Source organism: Uloborus diversus, chromosome 9 (genome assembly GCF_026930045.1).
Source record: "Uloborus diversus isolate 005 chromosome 9, Udiv.v.3.1, whole genome shotgun sequence".
In the NCBI taxonomy this organism is placed as follows: Eukaryota; Metazoa; Arthropoda; class Arachnida; order Araneae; family Uloboridae; genus Uloborus; species Uloborus diversus.
In genome coordinates, this window is record NC_072739.1 from 38,028,463 (window position 1) to 38,049,784 (window position 21,322).

Here is a 21,322-nt window from a genome sequence, read left to right on the forward strand (position 1 = left end):
CTTCATTCGAAAATATCCTGAGACTATTTAATAGAATTTATTCTGAGCACAAATTCCCCAAACTCTGGAGCCAAGCAATAGTAATTCCTATTCTTAAACCAAACAAACAATCTGATAAACCCGAGAGTTACAGACCTATAGCTCTCACAAGCTGCCTTTGCAAAGTAATGGAGCGGATGGTAAACGCCAGGCTCATGTACATTTTGGAGTCTTGCCATCTGCTATCTTCATATCAAAGTGGATTCAGGCGCGGCAGATGTACCATAGACAACCTACTGCTTCTCGAAACATCAATAAGAGAAGCATTTCTCAAACGAAAACATCTTGTGAGCGTATTTTTTGACATTGAAAAAGCATATGACCGTACCTGGAGATATGGCATCCTCAAGACCCTGCATGAGTATGGGTTACGAGGTAATCTACCCATCTTTCTCTCTAATTTTCTTAGAGATCGAACTTTTCGCGTACGTGTCAAGTCTGTTTTGTCAGATACCTTCATTCAAGAAGAAGGAGTTCCCCAGGGAAGTGTACTAAGCGTAACTCTTTTTGTAATAGCAATCAACAACTTAATCGAACAACTGCCTCCCGCTGTCAAGGGTACCATGTTCGTTGATGACTTTCAAATTTCTTTCTCTTCATCGAGCATGAGTATCATTGAAAGACAACTTCAAATCGCTATAAATAAAGTATCACAATGGGCAGAGGAAAATGGCTTCACTTTCTCTGCTCAAAAAACCTTCTGCATCCACTTCTGCCGTAAAAGAGGGCTTCACCCTGATCCAAGTCTTCTCCTTAACAATCAACCAATAGCTGTAAAAGACCAAGGAAAATTCCTTGGTCTCACACTTGATAATAAACTTAAATTTATACCGCATATACAAGAGCTAAAAAAGAAATGTTTACTGAAATTAAATATCCTTAAAGTCTTAGCGAACACTTCTTGGGGTGCTGATACAGAGTCTCTGTTAAGAATATACAGGGCTCTTATACGCTCGAAACTTGATTATGGATGCCAAATTTATGGGTCCGCGGCAAAAACCTACCTGAAAAGTCTGGATCCAATACATAATCAGGCACTGCGCATCTGCACAGGAGCATTCCGAACCTCACCTATCAACAGTCTCCATATTCTTGCTCATGAACATTCTTTAAACAATAGACGCCTCAAACTTTCCTTGAACTTCTACTTCAAAACAAAACCTTACACTGATCACCCTTTACACCTTCATATTTTTAATCCATCTAATGTTGTCTTATTTCTTCATCGTCCTTCTGCAACCCCAACGTTTGGGATCCGAATGCGCCAGGTGCTCTTAGATTTGCAGCTGTCAGATTTAAATACTCTTAATAAAATAGAACTAATTGAACCATGGTGCGAAGTAAATATATCAACCATCAATGACCTGGCTAAATTCCCTAAAGAGACTACCTCTAATTCTGCTTACCAGCAAATATTTTTTGATACAAAATGTAAATATTCTGATTACCATGTCATTTTCACTGACGGATCAAAAGGAAACGAACACGTCGGCTTTTCTACAATAGTGGATGGTCACGTTACGGCAGAAAAATTAAACCCATCTTGCTCTGTATTTACTTCAGAAATAAAAGCCATATCTACATCTCTCCAATCCATAACCCAATCCAATTACAAAAAATGGGTGATATACACTGACTCAAAGAGTTCAGTGGAAGCCATCACTCACTGCAACAATAACAGCCACCCTATTGTCCTTCAGTCATATCATTTATACAAAAATCTTATAAAAAACCAATTTCATGTTCTCTTCTGTTGGGTGCCTGGTCATGTGGGAATTGCAGGCAATGAAGCAGCCGATTCAGCTGCCAGAGCCGCAAGTATCCTGGTTGATGACACTCTCCCTTTTGACGACATTAAAAACGTAATTTCTGAATGTCTTAACACGCATTGGCAGCGGTCCTGGAATCTTGAAACACAAAATAAATTACATTCCATCCAGCCCTCGGCTGAAGGTTTCACATCTTTACAACTTACCAGGAGACAACAAGTATTACTAGCTCGACTTCGCATTGGTCACACAAGGTTCACTCACAAATACCTCTTATGTCGCGAACCAGCTCCAACGTGCATTACATGTAATGTGAATCAGACAGTGTTACATATTTTAAGTAACTGCCCTAATTTTAACCAAACACGTTTTAAATTTTTTAATAATTTTAACCCCTCTTTGAAGGAGTTGCTGGGGGACCCACCCCATTGCAATTTGTACTCCTTCCTCCAGGAGATTGGATTCTCCCTTTTAATTTAGTGTTTGTGCCGTTAAAATGTGATTTGTCTTTTTCTTGTTATTCAAGGTGTTTTATCCAACATATTATCTCATACGTTATTTAAATGTTTTTAATGTCTACTTGTTTTTTATTACTTATTTTAAACTACCTATGTTTATAGCTCTCACCTGAAAACACGCTTACTCCTATACTTATCTATATTTTATCCCAAAAAAAACGTTTGGCGCAGTATAGCCCTGAAGGGCTCTTGCGCCATAAAAAATAAACAAACCAACCAACCAACCAATATACTTATGTATATCAAGAAACGTTTTTAACATTCGCTTGTTCATTAAATTTTTGAGGAAATAATACTCAGAAGTGAGAATATTTTTTAAAGTAAGATCAATTAATTAAAACACAAAAATACTATTCATTACAAAATGATTCAATTAAAATAGTTTGTAGTTTGTACTTACCCAAATTGATAAGCTGTTCTTTTGCGTTTACTTGTAGCTTTTTGGAAGGAAAATATACTGGGGATGGTTTCATTCTTTAGATTCCTTTTTGAGATGCTATTTTCAGAATCGTCAGATTTAAAATGCTCGGAACAAATAACAGAGTGAGCATTAGAAACTAAGTTATGTCTTTTCATCTCTGCTACCCATTGCTTTAGAATTGCAAGTTGCTTCATCGGAAATCTGTAAAAACTCATTTTGTTTTGCTTGAATTCTATTTTGTCCGATCGATTGCTGCAACCGTAAGCTGCACAAAATCTGATCATGTTTAAAATTATTGGAGTAAGCAATAGGGAAAGTTTATTTTTTTCAAGCAAACTCTGTACTTGAACACAGGGCCACAATGGCGATTCTATACCCGCAGAGACGAATTTAAAGGGACCGTTGCCAAACCGTGAAGAGAGTCCATTGTTGTGCTGATGGAGGTTGTTTCTGGGATTTGCCTTACGGTTGATCTGAGGTGACGATATTTAGGTTTAGATGTACATATGCATGTCACTTAGGCTACATTCGGAAACAGGGACCAGTGCCATCGTAAGCGTTCAGAAACGATCGAGTCGCAATAGGTTTTCAATTAGGGATTCAACCGTTTCGACCGCTTGCGGTGACACCGGTGCTTCCGGTGCCTGTTTCTGAATGTAGCCTTACAGTGTACTGTTTCATTAGTATTTATATAAATAATAGAAATATATTAAAAGTTTCGTACTTTCATTTACTAAATTTTGTGGCGTGCCTAATGCATACACTCGAGAACCCCAGCAGTTAAATGCTAAATAAAGGAAGTATTTACTAAAAGCTTAAAGTAAATAATGAAATAGAGCCGTGGGCATGCTCTGCAAAAAGTTTCGGTTGTTTTATGTAACGAATAACTTGATTTCTACTGTACTGCCGTGGGCAGGTAAAGGGCAAAAACTGCATATTTTTCTTTTTCTCCCATTTTTGTCATCTATTTTACGTTAGCTTTATTCTACAAACTTGCTTATTTGCTTTCCGCTGAAAAAAGATGCGAAAAATACGTCTAATTCCAACATTTCCCTATTGTTAGCATTGAATCCGAAACACATTTCTTTTAATATCTCGAAAACTGATTTCTATAGATACTGCCGTTTAGTTGCCCATTACAGTGTACATAGTTTAAGTATTTCCTGTATGCGTAAAATTTAAATTTTTATCTAATGAAAAATTATAGTTTTGAATTTTACTATCGCTTCTAGGCCTTTTGGCTAAGATAAAAGTGTAGTATCTTTGAATTTTACTAATAAAATAACCACAATTATTAAATTTCAAGGTCAAGCGTTGCTCTTGGGCAATGAAAGCTAATTGAAGCGACAAATGCTTACAAAAAAAAAAGGCCAATCTAAAACAAAACCGACTTTTTTTTATAACCAATGGTACACGAAATATTCACGTCCCGAACAGTACGCAATTAAACTTCATTTACCCACAACATCTATTTACTTATAAACTTAACTTCAACGCCGATTGTCTCCTTTCTTCATCCCAAGTACTTAACATCATCGTTTCTTTTTGAAAGTCCCATCTGCGCTCATCCATGCCACTTTCACCCAATCCAAAGAGTGTGTCCCTAACCCAACGACCTTCCACGACGACTGGACAGACAAGGTGCTCGAACATTCTTCAAGACACAAAAAGGAGGACATCCGCAGACGATTCTTCAGTCGGAGAGGAGGACCGGGAGAAAGAGAAAGTCACTTGCCCCAAGAAACTCTCACCTTTTCAGTATGAAGGCGATTTTGGCACTCATCTTCGCTTGTGGCCTGGTTACTTGCGGTAAGCTGTGATTCTTGCTTTTAGCAATAATGTTCTTATTTTTAAAAGATTATTACAATAACACAAGTTTTTTAAAAGTATTATTATATGAAAATTTCCTTAAAAAAGTTCTCAATCCTTTATAGTGAAAATATTTTCTTTAATATTTTCCTCTTGTATTTATCCTCCCTTCGGTAAAAATACTTTTTACTAAAGTTCAAAACGGGAGAAATCCTTTAGTCGCCTGAAGCCGGTACTAACAACTGCATTAGAAGCCACTTTGTTTAAATATTTTTGCTACTTCTTTTAAAATTCAAAGTGCTGAACTTTTAAAAATGTATTTCAGTTATTGTTGCTAAATACATTAATTAGTGTAAGTTACATGTTTTAATAAATTAGTTCAAAAAAGCTGCATCTTGGTTTAAGTGGAAAAGATTTTACTAATTATTTAATTTCCTTTGTAAATTTTAAAGCGGTAAATTAATTTTTTGATTTGACGATCGCGTTGCGATTGACAAATTGTTTTTTAATCGCCGTTATTTTCATTTAATCGCCTTGATGTTGTTGGCGACCACTAAGTTTGCCCTTGCTTTACACATCTTTGCTCTACTTTTTTTTTCCGTAGATGTGATGCAATGTCTTTACTAATTGATCTTAGATGAGTTTTTTTTTTCCCTCAGTGAACACCCCTCTGCCTTACAATGCTGTACAAATATTTCTTAATATATTAATGAATTATCCAACTTTTTGTCCTCGAAATGTTTATTTATTTATATTGTCAGAATCTAATATTAATCTTTTGCCGCCCACGATATCTTTAAATATCTGATATTGATGTTGATCACCACTGCGGCGGCATTCAATTATTGTAAGAATCAGTTTTATGCTGTACAGTTGTGATGCAGAGGTAAAGGGGAATATGCCGCTTAATGCTTTGCCTGTTTTCTACAGACCCGGATCTGTGTACCCGGGGGGGGGGGGGGGGGGCAAGTCTTTAAGGGGTTCAACAGCCCAACAAATTGAAGAAAAAAGTGGGAAAAAGTAGCAATTACGAAAGAAAAACTCATTCAATAGTTGGAAATTGTTTCGATTCGTTCGGTACACCCCCGATTTTTTATGCCTTCTCCCGAACTAGTCCCGAACTTCTCTCAAGACAAAGGAGATTTTGTCTTGATGAATCTCCCGAATTTTCATCAAGACAAAATCTCCCTCCCCCCCCCCCCCCCACTTCTGGGATTTTTCAGTGATTAAAATTTCGGGAAACATGCTTAACAGTACGATCGCGTTTGCAAAAACCAAACCATTTCATTCTCGAGTATGAAATTTCTATACGTTTCATCATTTTTGAAACATCTTAATCTCATTTTCCTTCTTTTAAAAACTTTTATTTTCAAAAAAAAAAAAAAAAAAATGCGGTTAATAAGGTTTCGATTTTTTTTTTTTTTTAACTGCTCTAAACTTTTCCGTGCAGCAAAGAACGTTTATTATTACCAAGAGAAAGAAAGACTTTCTCTTTTAAAACATTTTCCCTCACCTAAAAGTTTTTTTTTTTTTTTTTTTTTTTGAACTTTAAAAAAGTAAAAATAATAACTTCAGTTTCCGGATTTCGGGTCCTATACAGTCCTAGTTTAAGAAACTTTTACTTGTATTTGAAAATTTTTTTTTAATCACAGTTTAGTATCATGAGATTGTAGTTTTAACTCAATTTAATCCTTCTTTTGTCACCATGCCATGTTGTACAATAAACAGCACTGTTGAAACGTTTCGAAAATCGTTAACTGACGTTTGCAGCTCAGCGGACGAATGTTTTCTCTGCTGGCGTACTGATATAATGAAGAAACAAACTTTACAGTAACGCATACACCTAAAACTTAAATCAGAGTAAGCATCAATGCCGTTAAATAAAGTTTTGAAAAATCATTCAAAAAAGAAAAGAAAAATTATTTTTTTTTGTAAATTTGTGTTTTTTTTTTTTTTTTTTTTGTCGCTGTTTGTATTTTTACTTTTTAACGCTACGGTATTTATTTCTTGGAGTAAAACGTAGAAACAATTTTCTACGAGTAGAATAAAAAGAAGTTACGTCCAGAATAAAACATAGGAACAAAAAATTTCTTTTTCTCAACAGTTTGTACTTTATCTATTTGTTTTAATCTTATTTTAGCACGAAGTATCTGATAATTTTTCAAGCAGTGACATTAGAAAGAGCAAGTACTGACATTAAATTTTACCGTATTACCCCGCAATATTCGGCATGCCACGAAATTCGGGGGTTATCGGATTTTCAATAACACTTGCCTGGTCCTTTCCGGCATGCCGGAAAAATCGAGGTTAGGGAAAAAAAAAATTAATACTATAAAAAATATATGTTCAGCTTAAAAATTAATATAAGTTCTATACATACCTTATTAGTATTGATAAACGTTTTAATTTTTGTAAAACTATTTACTAACAATGCCATTTTTTATTTTAACAAGAAAAATGTTGTTTAATAACGAATAATTTTATATAAATTAAATTAAAACTAAGTAAGCAAACATTTAAGCAGTTTACCGCCCCTAAAACTGCTTTTGAATTTCCCATAGCTATTTAATAAATAAAAATTAAACTTCTCTAAAAGGATCCTAAAATAACTGATTTAAAAAAATTATGAATAAATCGCAGTAGCGATGATTGCTTCTGAATTGATTACTTTATTGGCATATAATTAAATCCATTAATAATGACCTGCCATAAATAAGAAGCACATATTCTATGCAATGCGTATTTTTTTAAAAGATGGTTACTTTCGGGATTTATTAATTTTTTTCCCTACAGTGGTTTGCTTTCTGATTGGATGGAATGGGGAAATTTACTTTTGTTTTGTTGCAAAATAAACCACGAATTATCCGGCATGCCGGAAAATTCGAATTCCCGGCATGCTGGTCAATCTGGCTTTCTTCCGGCATGCTGGATGATGCGAGGTAATACGGTATTAGAAACAGTGAAAAAAAAAAAAAAATGTGGAATTTGGCTCTAAGTACGAAAATTCTAATATGAAATTACATTTTCAGTCAGTTCACTTCAAAAAGCTCAACGCAGAATCTAATATAATAGTTCAAGATCCCACTTGGGTCCTCATCGAGTTCCCTAGAAAGTTTGTATATAAAAATGTAGATAAAAGGATTACAAACGCGATGGTACAGCGATATTATCTAAGCGAAGTCCACTCATAGGGTTTTCGCGATTTAAAATTTCAATAATTGATTAATTCTGCAGATTTTCTGCCTAAGTATCTTCAAACTAAAAGAAATGTTTCATAAATCTGCAAAATTTCCGCAGATTTCTCTCAAAATTTTGTTAAGTCATCTGGTAATCATTTTTCTGCGAAAATGTCGAGTTTTGAGCAGAGTAAGCGTCATTTGCGGGAAATTTAGAACTTGTACTAATTTAAAAAAATCTGCAGAAAATTTGCGGATTCCTGCAAAATTTGAAGATACCTGCAGAATAATTCAATTATTGCAATTTTGAACTGCGACATCCCTATGATTTGACTACTTTTGCTTGGACAACCCTATATCATCGTTTTAGTAATAGTTTTATCTACATTTTTATACATAACTCATGAGGAAACTTGATAAGGGTAGGGCAACCTAAGTCGGATCTTAAGACTATTATGGTTTTCACAATATACAAAATATCTTATACAAATTTATATTAAACTGCGCACTTTAGCACAAACCGTGTAATGTAGATTCCAGTTTTGCGATATTTCCTGTCTTTGTACTTAAATGAAAAATAAATAATGTAAAATAAAGAATCGTTGCGCCATTAAAACATAATAAACCTCCAACCATAACCAACCAGTTTTGTGAAAAAACCGCAAGAAACGAGACATTTTACTAAAATTTCCTTACATTCCGATTTCAAAAATTAAAAAATATATTGTCCGTGGGGGGGGGGGGGGGAATTGGATTTAGATAATTTAAAGTTCCGCAGAACATCAAACACGAAAGAATGTTTTTCTGAATTTGAAAAGATCTTTTAACTAAAAAAGTTTTATTTACGTTTAAAGTTATTTATTTACGTTTAAAATTATTTAATTTATTTAATTATGAATTGTTTATGAACTTAATTGGCTTTGTTTCCTGTTTGAATTCAGCTTTAAATAAAATGAAAAGATTTATTTTAAATTAAAGAAAATAACTTAACTTTTGAAATTACGTAACTAGTTTTAAAAATAACCTATGAGTTGTATCTGGTGTTAAAATACAATAGTAATTTTGATTTGATCCATTTTATAATAACTTTTTTAATTTTTAAATTACCTGCTAGTATAACTGATGTAATCCATGATTGTTTTTTTTGTTTTTTTTCTCTCTCTTTCCTTTTTTAAGGTATTTTTGCTTGAAGGAAACGACAAGCTCATAAACTTTCAATGACGTTAATGTGAAACAAAGTTAAAGCAATAAAACTTTAATTTACGTATAGTAAATTTACCTAGATCTTGCAGCGTACATTTTAAGTCCGCACAATGTCACGTGACTTCTTCGATCACGCTGCAAGCAGGCGGAGTCCAGACGCAAAAAGCAATTTGTTACATTATTCAAGCACGGTTACCTCGCACGCATGAAACGTAAAAGTGACTAATAAATTTTCCGTAGGTACGGTCACAGCTAACCTCTATTCACCTTTCTACTACAGGAAATGGAAATTTGTCCCCAAAAGTATTTTTTTATCGCTGAGAATAATTAGACGGTCTCTGACCCAAAAGACTCGAAGGAACGTTGAACTAACTTGTCTCTTTTAGAACACTAAGTGCATTTTTGATCCCATATTTTGAGGCGTATTTCTGAGGTAAAATTAGGCGGGAACTCAAATACGAATGTGGAACGTGGAACAAATAGTTACCTGTTTTAGAAGGATCGTGTTCAAGTGTTGTCACCACTATGCTGCTTGAGATAACTTATTGTAACATTTGAGCTTTGAGGGAAGATATCATATTACGGTAATAGAAGGCACGTGGAGAAAGTAGATCGAAAGGGAACTAAAAATAAATAAAAGTGCCTTCAGATTCGCTTTGCTGCAGGCTTGCAAGTTTATGACTTGAATACCAAGTTTGCTGTTTGCTTGCGTGCGTAAGCAATAAAGTTTTTTTCTTTTTCATATAAAGTTTATTTTTCAGTTATGTTTTCAGTTTTATTTGTGTTGATAAACAAAACAGAAAGTAAAAATAAAACTGAAAGCCATTTCTCCTTTACTGAATAAAAAGGAAAATGTAGTACGGTGGAGACGCTATATTTATATTTTAAAATCACACAAATGATCTATAGATAGAGCTGAAAATGTTAACGAAAAAACGTCTTCGAAAATGGATAAAAATAGCTCGAATTTTTATTCGACCTATATTGAAATATTGAGTAAATTATAAATCAACTACGACCTATTATAAAGTTTATAATGGCAGATTACTTAGTTATTTAACTAAATAACTAATTATATATAACTGAAGTCATTAGTATCAAAACTTGCAATGGAAATGGGAAAGCAAGAGATAGAAATGAGAAATATAGTTATAAAATTCATACAGAAAAGACAAGTATGATCAAATACACCTTTTTACAAGGTCAGATCCAGAACTTCTTAAAGGGAGGGGCGAAATTGCGTGTTTGGAACTTCCAATTTTGAAATAGTTAGACAGTAAGGGACCCTATCCGCCTATCATAATTAAATATCGTCAAGAATCACATTTCAGGAACTACAGTTTTCAAAATTAGCAGAATAAAGAGTTTGAACCTCATTCTTTCCTCTAATGTTACCAAGCATGGTATAAAATCGCAGTTTAAGGCTCAAGTTTAAAATATTCCGAAACATTTCCGGCTTTGAGCTCCCTTAAATTCTTCGCAGACTGTCTTAAAAATAATTTTAAAACTTCAATGTCGCAAAAATACCAGTAGAGCCTTTCAAGGGAGGGGCGATAGCCCCCTTGCCACTTCCTAGTATCCGTCCATGGCTTTTTTCTGGCAAAAATTTAATTTAATGACTCTTAAACTTGTGAAAAATAACTTGATAAATTAAATTTTTTTCACCAGATTTTTTCATGTACCCCATCTGAAGAAAATCAATTAATTAAAAATGTAAGTGTAATTTTTCAGTTTTGTCAAACTTGCTTGGAGCATGTAGTACGCTTTACATTTGTTTAGTATAATACTGTTTAAGGCTATTCAACGGAAAATGCTCATTTTGTCGTGCACGTGACAACTCATATTTAATCAAAAATAATAATTTAAAAGGGTGAAAAACGAAGTTTTGTTGCAAAAGAAAAAAAGAAGGTCCCGTGCATAACGCTAAGTTTTTTATTTTATTCAAGTAACTATTAATTATGTATGAGATTAACTGTTATGCTTTGATAGTATATTAAAGCATGTAATATTCCCCAAAAGCATTATTTTTGAAGGCTTTGGTTAGCTGGAAAAATTTAAAAAAAAAAATAGTGTTACGTACGGGACATATTTTTCGAGAATCGCCCTATTGGTGATTTCTTAAGCAAAAAATTTGTTGAATACCTTTTCAAATTATTATTTTTTAATGAAATATGTGATCTGCCACGTGCGGGACAAATTAGCTGGTTTTTCATGGAATTGCGCAACGCATTTTTTTTTCTTTTTTCAACTGTTTAAATTATTTTTCAACACATGAGATATATTTTCGTAACATTGGAACCTTTGCTTTCAAAACCTTCAGTTTGTTTTGTCATTACTATATTATGAGAACAGTGATATTATCTAATTCAAACAACAAATTACAAAAGGTTGACTTTAGATGTCCCGCACATGACGCATGCTAATAAATTAAACTTTTAAGTAACACAATTATTTAATGAAAATATAATCGTGTCAAAAGTATCTGTATCAAATGTAAAGTTTAAAAAATGTGCTTATTCCTGTTTAGTTGAAATATTAAGATCTATGACAAGATGTTGAAGAAATTAGTGTTATTGTCCCGCACTAAACTGCAGTGGCCTGTTACACTCTTCAACAAATTTGTAAAATTGTATCAATCATTCCTTGGTGCATATATATCTTAATTTTCAATGGATAAAATCTTAATTTACAAATATCAAGCCAAGCAAGTTCCATTGCATTTGACATTTTGATGCACTCCAATGTGATAATGGATAAATTTTCCTGTACAGTTATTTATCCACTTTTGTCGCAATAAATATATCGCATGGAATATCCTTTTTTCTTAAATTTCAAACTTTGTGGAGCAAGACACTGATATATAGCTATATTTTATAAAGAAAGAAAACAAACAATTGAACAAATTGAGTTGAAGGGTGCGACCTTTCAAAAACACCACGAGCAATTGTTGAGTTCATCTTCAAACCTTAAACAACCGCAATGCGTTTTTTCAAACATGACGGTGCCTCTGAAATAGCGGAAACGAGTGAACATACCTGGAGAAAGTAGGTCAAGAGAAAATTGTGGGTTTCTGGGAACAGCAACATTTTTCTTTGATGAGAAGAAAAAGAAAAAAAAGAAGACTTTGACAACGCCTTGAAAAGTCGAAACAAAAGGCCTTTCAACTTTCACACTCCCTGGTTTGTCATCGTCTTCAAGCTTTAGTCAGCAATCATCGCTAAAATCATTGGTTGGATCATGAGCTAGGATGGTGGGCATGGTAGTAGTTTATGGTTGGAATGGTGGGCGTTGCTGTTTTAATTTCACTGTTAGGCTTGTTGAGCGAAAATACGATTCCGTAAGGTTCCTAAGGGTATCTATTCTTTTTTCGATAAGTTATAACAGGCGTGTAATTTCATTGCGTAATTTAGTAACTTATGTTTATTGACTTTTTCTTTCTTTCCTTTTTTTTTTTGAAGGTAGGAAGTTTTTTTTTACAGGCGTTTATTTTCAACAATGTACCATAAATAATTACGTCAAAGTTATAATGATTACAGGGATGATACCATTTATGGCGTAGTATCGTTTTTCGGAAACTAACATTCATTCACTTTCACTAAATCTATTTACTTTTGGAACAATTAAAAAATAAATAAATAAAATAAAATAAAAACGAAAAAAATTGAACATTTAATTGCCAAAGTAAAACACAACATAGACATTTTTGACATCATCAGATTTGCTGAAAAGTCACTTCCTTAATAACAGGAGTTTGCTTTTTCAAAGTAATTGGCAATATTTTCCCAACTTCCTCTTTCGACCTTAAAAAAGAAATGAATTTTAAAAAGAATGAGTTACAGCTGAACTTTAAATATATTGTAGATTGTTTCATCCAAAACTGTACAGCACATTTTTAAAATTATCTCTTAAAGGCTCTCGAGAAAAATTCGCTCAAGAAAGACCACTTTTTAAACATGGTCAAAATTCCAGCTCTACAGTGACTCAACAACTTCCATTACATCTGGTAACCATCTGGATGATTCAAAAATTATTTTCGAATGTTTAATTATGTACTGAGCTTGATCAAAGTAAAGTTAGGACTACATTTTAGGTTTAATTAATCTGTCGCTTTTACTCGAGGTTCATTCAAACATTTTTGCTTCATTAAAAAAAAAAAAAAAAACTTTTTGTTGTTGAAAAATTTATTTCAAAGCCCTATTTAAAATGTTTAGTCATTATTTATTTGCATGAAAGTGGAAGATAAACACATGTTGTTTCTAAATTGGCACTGATTTTATTCATTTCTTTTCATAAACACTTCCTTTGTGGCAATAACCTCGGAAATTAGCCTGAGGAAGTGAAAGTTCGTGACGACTCGGCTGATCTTTGAACTTATTGACTTTACTTTGAATGTTCTAAAACAGTATGTTTGTATCCTCCAAACAGAAATAACCTTAATAAATAAACTTATTTATTTAAGGTTTAAAGACCTACATGTTTGAACAACGCAACAATTAGGGTAAGGTCACCATTAACAGACAAGGGTCCAGTAACATACAGTCATAAGTTTGGATTTAAATAATAAGCCTTTTAGGCGGGTATAACTGGTGTTGCTGTGGCCCATGAATACGGTGAAGCCATCTAAAGGTTATTAGAGTGAATTTCATGAGCCAGTTGGTATTTACAAGGCAGTGGTGGAAGGTCAGGAACAGGTACCACGAGGTCAGCTGGTGCTTCATGTTCATTTCAGTTTAATAAGACTTTAGTTCTAAAAAAAAAAAAAAAGAACTTTTGCAAATTTTGAAGAGAAAAGGGGAAGTTTGTCTATCAATTATCCTGCCTGTTACTCATCCCTTTAACCTGTCTGTTCCTGGGTATCATCACATTTTCAGTGTCTGTTACTGTGGGTCAGAGCTTTTTTCGAAATTGAGCAAATAAAAATAGAATTAACTAGTTCAGAGGACCCAGAAACAGCCAAACGTTAGATGAGATGTTGTTGCATGTGAGAAGAATAGTTTTAAAAGTTTAAATACATAAAAAGGCTCAGAAAATTGAGTTAACCTGATATGTCTTAAGTATGTCTGTGACGGGTGCCGTTAGCCTAGTATTAAAAGTAGCTGAAAACTCATATAGAAATGCTGGAATAAGTAGTTTGCTCGAATGAAAAGAACCACTAAAATAATCAAGAACGAAAAAAGAGAAAACAATTGATGAATACATATATCAAGTGAAAGACAAAATAAATAAATAAATAAAGACGTTGTGTTAGAGAGAGAAAGAGAATTTGGTAACTATATATAATGTAATGATATTTCGCTTTGTTTGTGAACAATTTTTAACGCTGTACAATTTAATTTAATGATTTTACTTTTAATGAGCAATATTAATTTCAAGGTGTGCGTATGTGAATTAATGGCAAGCATTTGAAATGTTTTGAACATTTGAACACAATGAATCAAATTGATAAGAGACACCATCGATAAGCACACTTTTCTCATTTAACTAATTTACTTTATTGTATTAAATTTTAAAGCGAATTTCACTTATTTTCATGCTTCTATTGTTCGTTAAAATTATGCCGTCATCCGTTTTGAAGAAAAAATTCTGTGTTAAAACCAAAAATTAGAAGCTTTTGCCAAATTTTGCTTCTCTCCCTACCCCCCATCCCCGCGGAAAAAAAAAAAAAAGATTTTTTTTTACGTACTGCCTTCGAATTTGACCAGACGTACGTGTGTAACAATTTAGAGGTAGCGACTATTTATTTCGACGTTATTTTCCCTTTGTTAATCTCACTCTGTAGTATAGTGTTGCAATTAATGATTCAATAGGCTACAAAAAAATATATTCTGCAATTAGAGATATTTTTAGACGCCCCTCACGCTTTGATTATTGAATAAAAATCCGGGAAAATGCCCCCCTCCCCGCCCTTTATTTTCCCCAAAAATAGAAATTTCAAAATACATTGCATTTGAATGTTGGTTACTTTTATATGAATTCGAAATGTCAAACATTCTAATGGTTGAAAAATAAAAATGGTACACTTTTTTTCTTTCTCTCCCATCGCCCTCCTTTCTAAGATATGACTTAGGTTCACCTACCCTCGTCTAATTCCCTCATAATAATTTAGTCGAGTTTCCTCAATGTATAAAAATATAAATAAAAATATCAAAAACACTAGGGTTGTCGAAACAAAAGTTTCCAATCAAAGGGTTGTCGCGATTCTAAGCATGAGTAATTCTGCAGATTTTCTGCAGGTATCTTCAAATTTTGCCGATATTTGAAAATTTTCTGCAGACGTTTAAAAGATAAATGTAGGGGAAACTTGATAGAAGTTTTGGTTTTTTATTCCCCCCTCCCTTTTTTTTGTAGAATAGTTAAAACAAAATAAAAAATATAAATAAATAGGTTGCTATTTTTCGCATTGTTATGGCTAAAAACAATAGCATAATTCTAAGAAGAAATGGTACAAAAAAAAAAAAAAAAAATCATCACGTCTGCAAATGGATCAAGTGTCCCTACAGCTAGGGAGGCTTGACCCAACACCTAGGGAGACATGACCCCTTATGAATGTAAGAAGACGCATAGATGTTGAAATCAAAAACGCAGGTTTGATGTTGTTTTTTTGCTTTGATAAATTATACTTGAAGTGAATGAACAAATCTTCACTCTCAATCAATAATGTGACCAAAATTTTCCTAAATCTCTTTTTCATGGAAAAAATCCTCATGGGTCAAGTCTCCCTATGGGTCAAGCCTCCCTATGGGTCAAGCCTCCCTAGTTTCGCATAGATCTGAATCATTTGCAAATGGCGCTTTATCTGATGAAAACGCGACAATTTCGCAGAAAGAATATTATGTTCAATAAGAAATCTGTAGAAAGTTTGTAGATTTCTGCAAAATTTCTTTTTTAATTCGATTCTTCTTTAATTCTAGAAAATCTGCAGAATTACTCAATTATTGAAATTTTAAATCGCGACACCTTATGGATGGGAACACTTTTGCTTGGACAACTTTATACCATCAAGTTTGTAATGTTTTAGCTACATTTTTATGTATAATTTATTAGGAAACTTGAAGGTAGGGCAGACTAAGTAGAAATTCAGACTGTATCGAATTGATCGTTACGTTTATTTTTTTATGTTTCAAATCCTCTAAAATATGTCTAGTGGCATTTTCATGCATTGAGAGAAAGAGATAGAGAAAAGCTGTAGCAATATATCTGCCTACAAGCAGTAAATGAAAAATGAAATGATTAAAAACAATGGGAGAGAAAAAAAAATATATTGGTACTTTTCTTTACTTTTATTTTTCACTTCCTCCCTCTTCTTTTTCCTTATAGAAAAAATATCCTAAGGCTTCTTGCATTATTATGTTTCACGTTATATCATAATAACCCCCTTTTTTTGGTAGAATAAGAGTTGTCGCTCAGTACAAAGGATGCTGTCGTGACTACTTTCCGCAAACGTGTTTGAATTACGCGAATAAGAAAGAATTTCAACAAAGCAATCGCAAAGCGAATGTATTATATATTCATCATTATGCCAGAGAAAATCTAATTCAAATCCAACAATGGATCGATACCGGTTGATAATAACGGTAGTGCCTTGAAGAAAACCTAAGAAAGTGAAGCAGAAATTAGCAATGAAATGTGTTTTGGAATTACGACAGTAAAATGACGGGGGGTGGGGGAAATTGGTGTAACTTAGTCCTATACAATATTTTTATCTTTCATTTTAGTCATATGGAAGCACTATGCATGTAGTTCGCACCTTGTGTGTGTGTGTGGTACTTTTAAGATCTTTTCGATCTTCAATAAATCTGTGTGGAAATATAATTCAATTAAATTTCTCCCCCAAAAAAAGAAGTGCAGTATAAAAAAGGCTAACGTGTTGAGGGAAAATTATTTCGTTATTTTGTTGCCAGTAAACATAAAGGGTAAAATGTAAAAATAGGTTCAAGGTATCTTACCTTGCTTTAATTTGCTTCTTTCATTTTGGCGAGAGAAAGAAAAGGAAAAATAATTTTACTCAATGTACCCAATGTGTACGTGTAAGTTTTTTGTTTGTAAAAAAGATAGAGATTTTTAATTTGGATGACAAAATGATCATTTTGTTATTCAAGTGAACGGTCTCCTTTAGCCATTCCCATAATTTTCAACATGTTCATTGAAAAAGATTCAGAGGCACATGAAAGACGGAAACATGTTTTGTACCAAAAGAATAAAGCCTCAAATTATTCCGAATTACCATTAAAAAAAAGGGGGGGGGGGGAATCGTCAACGAGGTCTTCTATTATTGGCTAAACTGTTGAAGAAACTTTCAAACTTAAATTCATCGTGGCATTGTTCATTCTTCAAAGTTAGAACAATTCATTAGCTATTTTTTCACGCTTTTGGACATAAAATCTAACTGATATTGTCCTCATAAAATTCCAAGTCACATCATTAAATCAGGTTTGAGATAAAGAGTGTTCAAGGTCAAGTTTTGTCGCCCAGTGACGGTACAACGCTTTTACAGCCTCACGTATGTGAAAGGATTTCTGTTCCGGATTTTAAAAAACAAAAAGAACTTTACGCTCACTCGACCATTGCGGAGATGCCTTTAAAATTTGGATGGAATGACATATTCATTTTTATTTTTGTTATAGTTGCAAGTAAAGTTGACCATCAAAAGATGGTATTAGCATATTCATTTTATGGAAGTCGTTTTCAAATTTCTCCATTGCCATTTTCAGAGATTTGCATTAAATAACTTATTGCGTTTTTTAGAAGGTATTCCAAAATGTGTGGGAAGTGAATATTTGATATTTTAATGCTGTTCATATTGTGTATTTTAATAGCAAGTAGGAATTGTAGGAGGTAATTCTTTGTATGTTAACTATTTTAATTAATATTTTCTACGAGAGTTTATGAAAGTAGTTTGTTGTAGGGTTCATTGTTTTTCAAAACACAAGGCTGAAGTGAATAAATAGATACATTTTGACTGCAACTTATATGAATGGCCATTATGGAAATGGCAGTTGGGTATTGATGTATCCATTCGTTCTCTCAAATTAATTCAACTTTAATGGTATTTCAAACTTCTAAAAATAAGAGACTTCATTTTCATTCACTATGGAACCTCATTTGTCCACCCATTCGGGTAACCTTGGATTAAATTTATGACCTTTTTTTTTCTTCTAAATTTCAATTCTTAGTTCAAATGCGAAAATTATTTTGTTGATGGCAAGAACATGACTACTAAAGTAAGCTAAACATTAGCTTTTCATTTTTGTGTTAATATTAAAGCGTTTGTGTGACCGTGCTTCAATCAAACGCATCACGCGTTTGAAACAGAAGACAGTCGACCAGTTCCTTGTTTTTAAAAATGACGTGGTTTCTTAATATATATAAATAAATATATATATATATATATATATATACAGTGCTGGTAAAAAAAATTGCATCACCCTCGCATTTTCACAACAGTGGGATAATGTGAGAAGTCGTGGTCGACCGATTAACGATGAATGTATGTGAAATTCTGCAAAACTTATAAAATAAACATTTAACAGCAGAAATCCGATGGTTTACGTAGATCGGGGCTGTTTCCAGGCCAACTCAAACTGCTGACCCCATGCTCATTTTTCCATTTCTGAACCTGCGTGTGAGTTTAGAGAGAAAAAAAAATTAACCCCATGTCAAAAAAAAGTCTAATAGCAGGATAAAGGTTTTTAAATTGTTACTTACCAGTTTTGCCCTATGGCACGGACCAGAATCATCCTAGAAAATGACGTTTGGAACTGAAGTAAAGTGATTCCGGATAATAGAAAGCAATTTCTCCTCCAAAATGCCAATATACACCTGAGCGTTTACTGTTCCTTGCACAGAGTGAAGCCCACCAACTCCTGGATCAGAAATACATCCCCAAATCATCTGGGATACGGGATGCTTGACTGTGTGTTGAATGCAGTCGGGATGATATTCCTCTCCTTTGCGGCGCGGGTGATGCAGTTTTTTTACCTCTACTGTGTATATATATATCGATATATTTATATATTAAGAAACCACGGCAAAGAAAGCGACACAACTCAGGAAAAAAAAAACAGCATTGGTGAAAATCAAGGTTCTACTCAATTGTACTTTTAAGCGATTTTGTCTCCACTATTACAATACGAGCAAAGAAATTATATTGCGATGCTTCCTGGTTAGTTTCTGTAGTCTAAATTAGTGATGCATACTTAAAGTTCGCATCAATATTCTCTTCTAAATTATAAAATTTTAATGGTATGTCACTGTTGATTATATCGTTTTACGCCACCACGCGCTAGTTATACAAACTAAATTTGTGCAAGTTTTGTGGCAAAAAGAGCATTAAATTTGTATTTTGAAACAATAGCTAGTATGTTTTTCCCGAATTTTGAGTTGTGTCACTTTCTTTGCCGGGTGCGATATATATTTTTAATGTTTTCTAATGACTTAGAAACAAATCCATGCAATTTTGGCACAAAACATTTTTTATTATTATTATTGTCATAAAGAGTAAGTCTGCTTATTCAAGAATTTCTTTTTCTTATCACCTGAGATCAACGGAATATATCCATCGAAGATGTTCTCTAACCTTTCTCGTAATGGGTTAGACCTAGACCTGCTTTATTGAATTGTTGCGATGGAGAACTGGGCAATTGGGAGAGTATGCAACTGTTTGTTCACGTTGCTAGAATTTGCTGAATGTTCAAAATTAGAACAGTTGAATTTTTGTGATAAGATTCAAGTGTGCTAGACGCCATGCTCTGTTTTATACTGTAGTTAGAAATTGATTTAACTTTCCTCATGCAGCCTACTACTTGTTCGACTTCGTAGATTAGATATACCCATCCATCAAACTTACAACGCTATTGATTCCCATAATCTTGCAAATTAATCAGCAATAAATTTCATTAAAAAATTGCTTCGTTCTGAATCATTTGGCACACCACTCATGAACTCAAAGCATCCTGAATGATCATCTTTAACAACCCTTTGTTTTTTCCTACTCGACGAAACATAGATGCAATTCTAAATTTGCCCATCGAACACGAAACAAGAAGTTTGCTCAGAAACGAGAACTCATTGTGTTCTATAACTATTACTGAAGAATTAAAAAGCAAAATCAACAATACAACTGGATTAACATCTCTCTCCTTGAGGTAATTTTGGTAACAACTGTATGCACCGAATAGATGATTACATAGATGCTAAACCATTGTATTGAATCTGAAGATATTATCTTCAGCAGAGGTTTTAAAATAGTCAACCTAATTTTTTATCTAACTTTTAAAACGCACTAGCATGCAGATTAATCTTAGTCGCATTGAGGAATTTCTTTAGAGTTACTTGATTTTTCCGACTTGTAATTGTAAAATTTGCGAAAGGGGCGGTTGTAAAATGTATTGGAAACTTTTATATCATGACATTCGTCAAACAGGAGGCTTTTTCTCATCTAAGATTTGAGAACTTCTTAAAAAATGAGAATTTCCTTTTTTTTCTTTCTCTGTTCAAATTTGCATTCAAACAGAGCTGTCCTTTAAGGAAATAGGATGCAACATCCCTACCAAAAGATGACCGTGATACTTTCCGTTTCTATTATGTTTCATACTTTTTTTATTTCTTTAAACTCACTGACAAATCTTTGCTAACAGATTAAAATTTTTAACTCAGCCATGTCTGCTTCGCCTCTTAACTTTCAGCATTTATTAAATTTTGTAGAATTTTCCGACAGCATATTCAAAAATTTTTCCTCATCCAACATTATATATTTTAACGCCTGGAGGCAGTATCTTCATCGTTTATCTTGAAAGCTCATGACTCCAACATAACAGACTTGTAACTGTCATTGAGAAGAGTCACTTATGACTCGACGATCCCGTTACCTTGGTTGGTCTAAACCTAGACACGATATTGTTAGCGGTTGTGCAATAACAAAGATGATATTGAACGAGAACATCATATTCCCGGCATGTGCCAAGGTCAAAAGAGATGCCCCGATTCAGAAATCTTCTAACTCTAACTAGCCGAACAGCAAACCAGTCTAGTTTACTTTCCGTCTTAAAATGAAGATAGCGTGCGAAGATGCTTGGCCTTGGCATTATTGTTCCGTTTCTGTCTTCATAAATGCCAATTAGATGCATGACTTTTGAACTCCGAGATGCTTATGCTATTATTTATTCAGATGTTTCTGATTTGATACAGTAAGTAACTGCAGTGGTATTTGAAGGTCACAAGGTGGATAAGGATGGGGGTTTTTACGACGATCTAATGATGTGTCCAACCAACAATTCGTTTTAGGATCTGAGAGTTTTGTCGTGATACTTTTTTTACTTAAAGATTCGGAAGGAAAAAAAGAACTTTGCTTCTGAAAAATGTTTCAACAGGGGACAAATTGAGAGATAA

The 21,322-nt window shown here is 33.5% G+C and overlaps 1 protein-coding gene across 1 annotated transcript in view; it reads left to right on the top strand.

Annotated features, from left to right (window-relative positions):
* The first annotated feature begins 4,432 nt into the window (after positions 1-4,432).
* The window catches only part of LOC129229220 (protein obstructor-E-like), a 29,862-nt gene continuing 12,972 nt past the window's right edge, over positions 4,433-21,322 (top strand). The window contains exon 1 of the mRNA XM_054863483.1: positions 4,433-4,556. Coding sequence (XP_054719458.1) covers positions 4,508-4,556 — 49 coding nt within the window. The 5' untranslated portion in view covers positions 4,433-4,507. The remainder of the gene's footprint in view (positions 4,557-21,322) is intronic.